Below are 12,195 nucleotides of genomic sequence, written 5' to 3' on the forward strand. Positions count from 1 at the left end.
GTACATACAGTAAATGTGTTTGTTTTTTTTTCCTAAGGAAGGGAAGCTGTTTGATTTCTTCCTGATTTACTCTCCCTGCTCACAGCTCCACAGCCTGTGACATTAAAGGAAGATTATCTGCTGCAGATTGAGCTTTAAGCTGATTGTTTGCTGTGGTTTTTAAAGGAAGTTTGGTGTATCTCTGATGAATTTTACAATGACAGCTCAAAACACAACTGGAGACAGAAAGAGCATCCATAACTGTAACTTATGTCTCTCCCATAACATGATTAAGGAAAGTCAGGCTGTTCTTACATTAGTACTTATTGCAAATGCTTGAAATTTAAACCTAAAATGTGAATGAAACAGCTTTACAGGTATAACAAGGTCAGATTATGTGATGGAGGGGCTTGTGCATTAATGTGTGCATGTCACGATAATGATGTATTCATTTAAAATCAAACATGCTGTAAATGGATTTTTAGCAGCTTTCATTTCAGGTGCAGTTGTTGTTGTATAATACAATCATCTTGGTCTTTTGGTCTTTGGGACATTCGTGTACTCACTGTTATCCTCCTGATTTCACACATTTGACTCAAGTGGGAGAAACTGACTCCTACAAACTATGAAACTTCTTTCCTCAGATATGCAGCTTTTATTCGTATAGGCTTGAAATCATACAATTTTGGACACAGCTGCCTATTTGATTAAACCAGACCAAAGTATTCCCCTCACATGATAAGATCAGTGCAGAGGTTTTCATGTGCTTCATTGTATTCTGGAGTGAAATGTGACTTCTTCACTGGGACCCTTATGAGACCACAGGAAGTGATCCAGCCCCATCTGGCACTGTTTGCCTCTTTCAATCTTTGGTCCATCCTATTTTTTCGCATGTTCCTCCCCCACCCTCTCCCTCTCTGCTGTTCAATGTCTTCTTCTAACTGACCTCTCTGGTATGCACTGCTCGATGAGCTAAAATGCTGCAGTTGTTCACTCAGCACTGACGTTTCATCTTGCAGAAGTGATGTGTGGCATGTGTGACAGCACTGCAGGAGCTTGTTAAGGTACTGTAGTGCTACCTTGTGTTTTTGTGTACAGACAGTCATGGTGTTACAGTGTGTTAGAGTGCACACACAGAGCAGCCTTGTGTTTCTCTGCAGGAGCACAGTGCATTTCCTGTCGGATGTGCACACTCTCTCTCTCTGCCTGACTATTTGCAGTGTTCTGCTGAGTCATTCGCATCTTGAATCATTTATATCCATGGAGAATATTCCAGCTAGTTGCAAACACTTTGTTTCTCGTATAGAAAGTCAGGCTATTGTATCATCTTTCATCTAAGTGTTTGATAATACTGTAAAGATCATGATAAACAGTGATTCTGTTCAGCCTCGAGCCCCCATATTTATCTTTCCTTTTGTCCTCTTTCTTTGTCTTTCCAGTTCATATTCTGTCCATCAACTTCCTGTCTGTGTCCATCTGTCAATCTGTCTAACTCACGAGGCTGTGAGTTGATCTAACGATTGTGATGGCTTCCACTGCTTTACTACTATTGGCCATCTCCTCCTCCATCTCTCTCACAGGTAAGAGACACAGAGATTCATGAAAATAAACCCCCCAAAATCATTTAAAAAAATTCCAGTAGTACTGTAGGTGCTTTGGTCATGCCAAGTAATTTAGGTGTGAACATACGCTGTATAAAAGGGTGTGAACAATGCATGGCTAAGTCCCGCCCTCAAACGCGATGAGCCAATCACAGTGCGTATTTTCGTTCAGTTTTATGAGGTTAACTTAACTTCAGTGGCACTTTGATGTCAACAATGTTGTCTGAGATGGCGATGGTGACGAGATGTGGTTTATCATGTTTGCACTGGGACCATTTTGGCTTGTAACTGAAGCTTTTTATCGACCTTCTCAACAATATAATGATTAAGATATCCATCCAATGAGTAGTTTAGATCCTTTTGATGACTTCTAGATGATATCTGATCGTTCTGTCTCCTAAACTCATCAATGGCCTCCTGCAAAATGTCTCCTACTGTGACACCTGCCATAGTGCCTGTCACTGAATGTTGATTGTTTGTCCGAGTGAGTGGAGGGCGCTTGGCTTAGCTATAGTTCAATTAGCTGACACAACCATGTTTCCGCTTTGCAGGGGGAGTACTGTTTGGGGAGCCCAGAATATATGGAGGTGAGTTGAGTTTTCTAAACAATCAGAACTATAACAAAGCATGCATCACATGTGCCATTATGTTTCAGGGTAACTGTATGTAATAGTGGGGTATATTTTTGTGTTAGCTAATTGTAATTAATAATGTTAAATTCGTCAGAGGATGCTACTGGCTATGGTCCCATCTTTGAGGAGGAGCCTGTGGATGTGGTCTATACTGAGGACTCACCTGATGGGAGAATCTCCATGAACTGCAGGGCACGGGCCAACCCACCAGCTACATACAGGTTACACATTGCAATGCACTGCATCACATCTGTATATCTATACAAATTCACAGGATGAACAGCACAAATAATTTATATCAAGAGGTGCGATATCACATGCAGGTGGCGCCGTGATAACTGGGAGATCAAACTGATGGAGCAGCCAGACGAGCACTACAGCCTGGTGGGGGGAAACCTGGTTATCACCAACCCTAGACACAAAAAGCACAGTGGGACTTACATCTGTGTGGCCCGGAACATCTATGGCACAGTCATCAGCAAGGAGGCCAGGGTCAAGTTCGGATGTGAGCATGTCAAATCTGCTAGTGCAGCTGGGGCAGTGCTAGTATTCAAGGTTTTCGACATCTTTTCTGGGTGTCATTACATTCTTTGATCAGGCTTCTCTTGGATTTGACATTATAGCAGAGAGACTGACTCCATTTGTTCCTCCATTTATTTTATTTTTTACCAGATCCTCTGTCAAATTTTCCCTAGAAGACACCTATTTTAGATTTGACTTTGAATAAGACTTATTCAACTCACTACAGCCTTTGTTACAAGGGCTGAGGCCTATTTTAGTCTTCCATCTTATTGTTCTTTTTCCTGAAAATTACTGGGAAATAAAACTAGCAGAGAATATCTCAAATGATCTATGTTGAAAGAAGAAACACCCACGCTGTTGGTTTTAAGGTCCCTGAATGACTAAAGCTGGTTCGTTTCTTTGAGTGTCAGGTAATATTGAATTTGATGACACACAGTTTTGCAGTGCAGGCTACAGTTGGTTGTATAAACAGTTACACTTCTTACTTACAATATATTTCATGGAGAAAATGCTCTTATATTTAACATTTCCACCTGTTTTGCTGTTTAGTTGTGGAGGAGTTCCCCCAGGAGGAAAGAGACCCTGTGTATGTCAAAGAGGGACAAGGGGCAGTTCTGTTGTGCCGCCCTCCAAAAGCCTGGCCAGGTATGTACACTTCATCATGTCACAATCAGACATCTGTCCATTACTTCACATGTATTCATAATGGCTTTTCACTGTATTCCTGATCCATATTGTTTCAATCTGCACAACAGAATTATTTGGAGAGAAGTATGTTAGATATTGTATGTTTCAAAATGTGTTGGGATTTAAAAAGCTCTGATACAACTACATGTTTTGTTTTTCTTTTATCTTCATTTAGAGGAGGTGACCTACCGCTGGATCTACAATGAGTTCCCAGTGTTCCTGCACACAGATAATCGTCGGTTTGTCTCTCAGAAGACGGGGAACCTGTATATCTCCAAGGTGGAAGCTCAGGACGCAGGAAATTACTCTTGCTTCGTTTCCAGCCCCATCACTGGGAAGAGCGTCTTCTCTAAGTTCATCCCTCTCATCCCCTCACCACCCGACGATGGTTAGTGACGTGTGTATTTCCTCCTCATTTATCTAATATCTGATGTTCAAAATTTTCAGTATATAAAATATTTTGCATCAGGTGAGGAGAGAAAATACCCAGCTGACATCAGGGTGAAGTTCCCAGACACAACTGCCATGCTAGCTTCTAATATTACATTGGAGTGCTTTGCATTGGGAAAGTAAGTTTTCATTCATTTCTGCTTTGGGTTCCCCATCTAGTTATGTTGTATTATTTCACTGAATCCATTCAATTATGCATTTACAAATTTTTGCTGTGTGTCCATTAGCCCCATCCCTCATATTGTTTGGAGAAAAGTGGACGCCACTGACCTACCGCCAAATCATGAGATCAGTGAATCAGGAGCTGTGCTTCACCTGTATAATGTGCAGTATGAAGACGTGGGAGCATACGAATGTGAAGCCATCAACACTAAAGGGAAGGACTGGCACAAAGCGTGGCTCTATGTGGAGTGTAAGTGAGCTCATTTGAGTGTGCTTAACAAAATTAGATTGTAAGGTATTACACTAACGAGTGCAGAGACAAGGGATATTACTACTTACAATATAATCTGCCAGCAGTGTGATATTAAGATAATTATCATAATTTTCTGTAAATAGTAATTGCTCATTGTACAGAGCAAAACTCTATAGTTGATGCACTTCCATGTCATGGTTTGCAATGTTCTAGGTAACAAAAACATTTTCTCAGGAAGCAAAATTGTTAAGAGATGTAAAACTTTTGTAAGACTTTTTTTTTCTCCATATAATTTCCGGGCCTTTAGTGTTACAGGGAAGGGGCAACTGGACATCAGCATCATCACATTTATGCTAATTTTGTCTTTTCAGCTGCTCCAGAGTGGGCAGAGACCATTAACAACACTCAGATTGACATTGGCTCAGAGCACACCATGCGCTGTGTGGCATCAGGGAAGCCCTTCCCTTTCATCCGCTGGTACAAAGATGGATATATGGTAAAATCTTACTTGTTAGCTACCATTAAAGCTGTTCGCGGGGATATCTGGTAATACACTCTGCTTGTGTGGTGTGTACAGGTTTCCTTAAAATTATGTGTTCCCATGGTTTGTTTTTTTTCAGTATGGGAAAGGGGAGCTGAAGTTCTCCAGTCTGACTTTTGATGATTCTGGGATGTACCAGTGTGTTGCTGAGAACTACTGGGGCATCAAATATGCCAACGCTGAGCTGCGAGTTATTGGTGAGCCCTCTTGAAATAGCGTTAGAACAAATTACATCTTGGTGTACAATAACATGATTTTCCTTTCAGCTAGAATATACAGTATCATTCATTTAAAGGATTCAAGGAAGCTTTATTTTCATTGCCACAGCATGTACTAGACATGGAGGGAAACAAAATACAGTTTACACTACACTCCCACCTAAAAAACATATAAAAACATATTGAAACAGGCGGTGTTTAGCTCAGTGGGTAGAGCACCCGCTCCATGTGTTGAGGCTACAGTCCTCAGTGCAGGCGACCCTGGTTTGAATCCCGCACCGAGAGGTCCTATCCTGGTCCTATCTCTGCTTCCAGTTTCCTGTCTCTCTCTACTAACCTGTACATTAAAGCCCCAAAAAATATACTTAAAAGAAACATATAATAAACATAAGACATATTACACATTACATTACATTTTTAAAAAAACCCTGAGGGCATATATTATATAATTTGGGGTTAATGATGACTAAACTCACACTATTTAATCTGCTTCCAGCCTGTGCTCCAACATTCGAGTTTAACCCTGTGAAGAAACAGCTTCTTGGGGCTAAAGATGGCCGTGTGGTAATCGAGTGTAAACCTAGAGCAGCTCCTAAACCTCGCTACACCTGGACAAAGGGCAAAGAACTGCTCTTTAACAATTCACGGTCAGAACAACTTACAATATATTCAACAATAACTTTAAAATGACCACGTAACACTGATGTACTGTGTCACTGAGGAGTCAGTCCACTTACAAGCAGCTTGGTTGTGTTCATTCTGTTCACATGTAGCATTTCCATCTTGTATGATGGGAGTCTGGAGATCCTCAATGCCACCAAAAATGATGAGGGTTTTTATAACTGCTTTGCCGAGAATGACAGAGGAAAGTCCAACAGCTCTGGCTATCTCACCATCACAGGTCAGGTCATGTGTGTTTTTGGTGACATTTTGTCCATTAACACTCTGAAAAACAAGTATATCTTGAATTTTCTGTCCCTGAATTGTATTTGTGATTTACTTTCCTAGAGGCTACCATCATCACAGAACCACCTGAAGACACTGAGGTTAAGGTTGGTGATGAAGTGATTCTGAGTTGCTCTGCTTCATTCGACCCCATGCTGGACATTGCTTTCATCTGGGCCGTAGACTTCAGAGTCATCGACTTCGATTCCGAGTGGCAACACTATGAACGTGTTTTGGTAGGATGATGATTTATCTGACTGGTGTCTCACGATCAGTCAATTTTCAGTTAATTAAGGATATCTCAGTTATGTGATATTTTCTGACTCTGCCTTGTGCACTCATTGTTTTCCTTCTTCCTCCTACACATTTCTCTTTGTCCTTTCCTCATTTCTCCTCTCCTTCCTATTTTATCTTCTACTTTTTTGCCACCTGTTGTAGAATGAAGACGGCAGTGGGAACCTGAGAATAAAAAATGTGCAGATCTGGCATGAGGGTCGCTACACCTGCACGGCTCAGACTGTGGTGGACAGTGATAATGCCTACGCTGACCTCAAAATTGTCGGTGAGTCCCAGAATGTCTTGCCTGAGGAGAGATAGCGTAATGTGTGTGGCTGAGCGCACCGGCACCCATTTGCTGATCATGGCTGGCAGTTAAAAGGGAACTTATTTTGGATTGTAACACCATGCATCTTTCCTCCCTGTTCCAGGTGTTCCCGGTCCTCCTGGTGTGGTCCGTGTGGAGGAGATCGGGGACACGTGGGTGAAGCTGTTGTGGACTAAAGGGTCGGAACATAACAGCCCCATTCTCTCCTACACCATTCAAACCAGACACTACTGGGCTTTGTATGAAGACGACTGGAGGGATGCCAGCACCTGTAAGTACTGCTTATTGCCTATAGAGGGCAAGCTAGCGCCACAGATCTGATCATGTTTGACTTGAGTGCCCTTTGTGTCTCCTTCAGCTCCAAGCTTTCTCGATGGCAGTGTGGAGAAGGCAGAGGTAACAGATCTTTACCCCTGGATGGAGTATCAGTTCAGGATCATCGCCACCAACGAGTATGGCTCTGGAGAGGCCAGCATCCCCTCCCTTAAGATCAAAACCTGGGACGCTGGTAGGGAAGGAGATAGAGCATTTATGCTTTTCATATAATTATATGACAGAAAATAAAACCATGTAAACTTTTTTGTTTTTCCAGCTCCATTGATTTCACCCACAGATGTAGAAGGTTATGGAGGTAGAAATGGTGAGATCGTCATTACATGGACAGTAAGTAAGCCCTCAGTTGTTTACATGGCATTCATCAAATCCCTGCAGTAAGAAAAGCTGAGTAAAGTCCTTCCTTTACCCCTGTTCTCTTTAATCCTGATACTTAGCCTGTGCAGCCGTGGTATTTCTTTGGCAAGAAGTTTGGCTACATTGTGGCATTCAAGCCTCATGATGCTTATGACTGGTGGTATGAGACCATCTCAGACCCAGAGACGAGGCGTTACGTCCACAGAGACTCCTACTTCATTCCCACTGAGGAGGACTTTCAGGTCCGAGAGTTTCAGGTGAAGGTCAAAGCCTTTAACGTGAAAGGAGATGGACCCTACAGTCTCACCAGGGTCATCTACTATCCACGAGATGGTGAGGATTTTTTGTTGGTGGTGGTCTTCAGGTGTAGAAAAATAAAGGATGTGACACTAAATGTAGAGCAACTTTCTTTTTCAGTACCTACAGAGTCTCCGACAGACGTCTATGCCAGGCCGGTGTCTTCTACAGAAGCCCTGGTGTGGTGGCTGCCAGTGGTCGACACTGGAACAGGCTTGCAGCAGTACATCGAGGGATATCAGGTATAGAGCTTTTACAAATTCCACATACCAACTGAGGATTTCTGTCTCAACTCTTTGTTGCATGTCATACCCATTTCTCTCTCCCCTTGTTTACTCAAATCAAATCTAACTTAATTGTCACTGAGTTAAACATTACAGCAGTAGTGCACACAGAGTGAGACAGCGTTTCTCTCTTAGGAACCTGTGCAACATTTATCACATAGCAATCCCATGTTATCACAATCAACCCCTCCCTCCCTCGCGCACACCCACATGCACACACATACACACATCCCTAAGACACATTAGGCAGGGCTGTGTAATAAATAAGTGTAATAAATAAATGGCAATAATAAATAATGGGTGAGAGTAATATATAAAATAAAATAGTGGGCAATATAAAAAGGTCAGCAGTTTAGGAACCTAACAGCTTGTGGAAGAAAGCTGTTGATCATTCTGGTGGTTCTGCTTCTCAAGCTTCTGTATCTCTTGCCTGACAGCAGCAGTTCAAAGTACTTATGGAGTGGGTGTGAGGGGTCCCCAACAATGTTCAGTGCTCTGCTCCTGCAATGGCTCTGGAAGAGTTCTTGTACAGAGGGGAGAGAGACTCCAATGACCTTAAAAAACATAATTGAAAAAAAAAAGTGTTAAGCTCTGTGTATGATCTAAAACATGAATATATTTAATGACAGAGATCAATCAGCATTAACGATTTTGCCAATTACGGCCAATCAATGACTCCAGATTCTGTCCTTAAAGATGTATAATAACATGTTTTCATGTCAATTACATTACACATTATTAGTCTTGCTACCACATCATCATCCTATTTTGGCTGACAACTGTTGTTTCTTGTTGGTCAGATCAAATACTGGAGAAAATACGATGACCCTGAGCCGGGAGCCCATCGTATATTTGTTTCAGGTAATGCCAATCAAACCAGGTTGGAGAACATGCTGCCAGACTCACACTACCTCATTGAGGTCCGTGCCTTGAATGGAGCCGGCCTAGGACCCCCTGGTGAACACTGTGAGATGTTCACAAAGAGACCACGTAAGACCAGTCAATCCCAATCTGTGGGCTGTAAACATGTGTCTCACTATAATGATACAATGACAGATTTGGCCTTAATAACAAATTCTGTTGCATTTACAGCACCACCTGAAGCTCCCAGGATGTGGCGCTATATCAGCTGGACAGGAAAGTGGTTGTATGTTTGGTGGGATCACATCCAGTACGACTGGTTTGGCAATATTTCTTTCCCACTGTACTACAAGGTGGGTATGGAAAGCTTTGTGAAGCTTTGCTACTATCTATTTAGCCTGATGATGAGTTTTTATTGTGCTTTTTGAGATTTTCTGTCATGTATATACTTTATATACTATAATGTCAGAGGACTGTGTAAAGCATGGTCCAAGTTACAAAGCTTTAGGTGAATATATGTTAAAATGCTCCTTGACAGTCAAAAGCCAGAGCTTGATCCTGCTCTGAACACTTAAAGTTACCTCAACTTCCCCATCGAACTGATGTCAGATCGTTCACAAATGTCTGTCTGTTTTGTGAACTTGTTTTATCGCTAAGGGTTGTTCAAGAAATGCATTGCACCATCAATTTGAGTGTGAGTAGTCAGCTCTTGATGCATACTCCGCATTTCTGGTGAATCTAGTAAACCATCCGGGAACTTCTCGCATACTCTAAATCACATACCACACAGTTGAAACACACTACATACTTCAAATATGTCAGAGTTAGTACAAGTAGGAAAGTATGTGGTTTCGAACAGACCCCTGTAGTCTCTGAAATTGCAGAAAGTCTACCAAGAGGCAACTTCCTGGTAGCTGGCCAATGAGAACAGAGTGATGTCATTTGGATGGGACCTTAAAGACACAGGAGCTAAAATAGCCTGTTTCAGACAGAGGCTGATCTTAGGGTTGAAAATCTCTCATGTTTCTTGTTTCTCAGGTCATGTTCAGAAAGACTGGCTACATCTACGGCAAAGTCTACATTACTGGTTGGCACTTTATGGACTTTCCCATGCCTCAGCTTGAAGACTATGAGCTGATGGTGCGTGGTCGCTATGAAGGAGGAGATGGCCCAGTCAGGAAGATTAGTATTCTGGGTAAGACTAAAACTATTTAATGATTGGTTAAAGATGAAAGACTTTTGTCCTCTTTATTCTTTTGACTCTTGACTTTTTGTTTCCGCTTCCTCAGGTAAAGCATCCATGACCACACCAACTCTAAGCCTTGTATCTTTGGTGCTGCTGGCGCTGTGCATTGTGGGATTTGAAATGTAAGCCTGCCACACGCAACATGTATATAAAAGACTCTGGGAAACAACTGTGGACCTAATTAGAGATCAAGTCTTCACCTCTAAACACATAAAATTGGTGTGTCCACCCTTTACACCTGTAGTCATGGTTAAGATCCCACATCATGCAACTGTCCTGCATTTGATTGTTTGTTACACTGGAAGATTTTGTCCCACCAAAACAGAATTGGATGTTGGCCCTGCCACTTTTTATGGACATTCTTCATTCTTTTAAATGAAGAACAGAGCAGTGAGCAGATCTGTAGAATACAAGCTGTAAAACATGGGACTACATTGGCTACAACTGTAATTGAGAAGATTCAAAATTCCTCTTTCAAATCCAGTTGTGCTTTATCCAAGTCACTCCAAACTCAAAAGGAATGAAGACAGATGATGATTGTTGGATATTGTGACAATAGACTTCATTCGCTAAACAAGATCTCCATACAATATTTATATAGATATAAATGCATCAAGAAATGGCACTCTTAAGTTGAGTTTGTTAAAATCACCACAGCAATATACCCTGTCCCTGTCCATCATTCAACCTTCATTATGTTCTCATTGCTCATACCTGTTTGGAGTTTTAATAAGTTGGACACATAGTATACTTAGGTAGAATTTAGCCCAAAGACTGGGCAAATACTATTTATAGTGAGAACTAACAATCTCTCAGATGGTCAAAGCAATGACTAGTATGTAAAGTAGTGTATAATAATCACTGCATTAGGCTTGAAATGAGCAGAGGAGTGTTTTGTTTGTTTGTTTTAGTGTGTGTGTGGTTTTTATGAGGGTACAATGCGTATTTGCAAATTCTCTTCTTGGAACACACTCAATATATTAAAGTTTTTATATCAGATTATTCTTCACAATCACAATGGTACAGCTTTATGTTCTATACGTTCACAATTTTTACATTTTCAATGGTGCTGTGTGACAGGTAAATCACTTTGATTAAATCTTTCTTGAGACCATTAATGACATTTGACAGCCACAGAATGTTACATCTTAAAGAACTGTGAAGCTAGGGTTGGACAGAAAGTGCTGTAAATCAAATGTATCTATATACTAATTTCCTTTGTTCTGTCAGGCTACAAAACCATTAAACAGAGTACAACAAAAATGTTCAAGAATTATTATTATTATTATTATCTTTCTCTTGGTTAAGTTTTAGTCTATTCCTGATTTGCGACTGTTATCTTTTATGAAGGCATATATGGTGTATGACTTGCAAAATCATCTTGTCCATTTCTGATGTCAGAAGAAATTGGCATGTGTAGATGGAGTCAGTTTGGACTCATGGTCAAAACATATTTAATCCACCTTTTAGATTTCTCTCAAGCACAAGTTGTGTTTATTTAGTCCTCCATTTAATTTTTTATTATTTTTTTAATTACTCGGAACAAATGGGAATAAAATATGTTGCTTCAGACAGTTTTTGCCTGGCTTTGGTGTTGAGTCTTATTCATGTTTAATGTTGAATTTTGGTGAACAAGCAATATGTGCTTGTTTTCTTGGTTTTTTATTTCTCTGAGCCTGCAAACTAAAGTGTGATGTGGGATTTTATTCAGCAGATGGCACTATATCCTCATGCCTTTTAACAAATATTTGAATTATCCATCAGTCTAAACAAGTCACCAACGATATACTGTGCTACTGTTATTGTTAATCTGACTTGTCACATTCCCATCTCATCATCTATACTATATATGACTTGCAATAAAATACAAAATGTGCTGATTAAAAATATACTTTTTCTGTCTGTATGAGGTATTTTTTCCCTTTGTTTACACTTACAGTGTAACATTACAGTAATATTACTAATGTCTAACATCAGGTTTTTTTCACAGTACAATATGTGGTATGCTTGTTTTGGTTTTGCTCTTGCTTATTCCGTATACGGTGAAGGGAGCACGATGTCCAGTCATAATTCCTTGTGAAGGTTTTACAGAGAAAAAGGAAGTATTTTTCTGCCTCTGGCTGGCGATAACCATGGCTGTGAACAAGATATCTCAAGAACGACTGAAGGGAATTTCATTAAATTTGGTCCACATAGATTCAAGTATTTACTGACTGGAATTTG

At 40.7% G+C, this 12,195-nt stretch overlaps 1 protein-coding gene across 1 annotated transcript; it reads left to right on the top strand.

Moving 5' to 3' along the window:
* Positions 1 to 1,421: 1,421 nt before the first annotated feature.
* cntn1b (contactin 1b) lies at positions 1,422 to 11,013 on the top strand. Its single transcript, XM_053344192.1, has 23 exons — positions 1,422 to 1,559; positions 2,132 to 2,167; positions 2,307 to 2,433; positions 2,536 to 2,717; positions 3,284 to 3,379; positions 3,597 to 3,809; positions 3,891 to 3,990; positions 4,099 to 4,283; positions 4,658 to 4,782; positions 4,907 to 5,024; positions 5,542 to 5,692; positions 5,819 to 5,946; positions 6,054 to 6,226; positions 6,429 to 6,552; positions 6,698 to 6,865; positions 6,953 to 7,102; positions 7,187 to 7,257; positions 7,365 to 7,617; positions 7,702 to 7,823; positions 8,666 to 8,855; positions 8,958 to 9,079; positions 9,765 to 9,921; positions 10,016 to 11,013. The coding sequence occupies exons 1-23, from the start codon at positions 1,505 to 1,507 to the stop codon at positions 10,096 to 10,098; spliced, it is 3,129 nt and encodes a 1,042-aa protein (XP_053200167.1). The 5' UTR covers positions 1,422 to 1,504; the 3' UTR covers positions 10,099 to 11,013.
* The last annotated feature ends 1,182 nt before the right edge of the window (positions 11,014 to 12,195 follow it).

This window comes from Scomber japonicus, chromosome 23 (genome assembly GCF_027409825.1).
Source record: "Scomber japonicus isolate fScoJap1 chromosome 23, fScoJap1.pri, whole genome shotgun sequence".
NCBI lineage: Eukaryota > Metazoa > Chordata > Actinopteri > Scombriformes > Scombridae > Scomber > Scomber japonicus.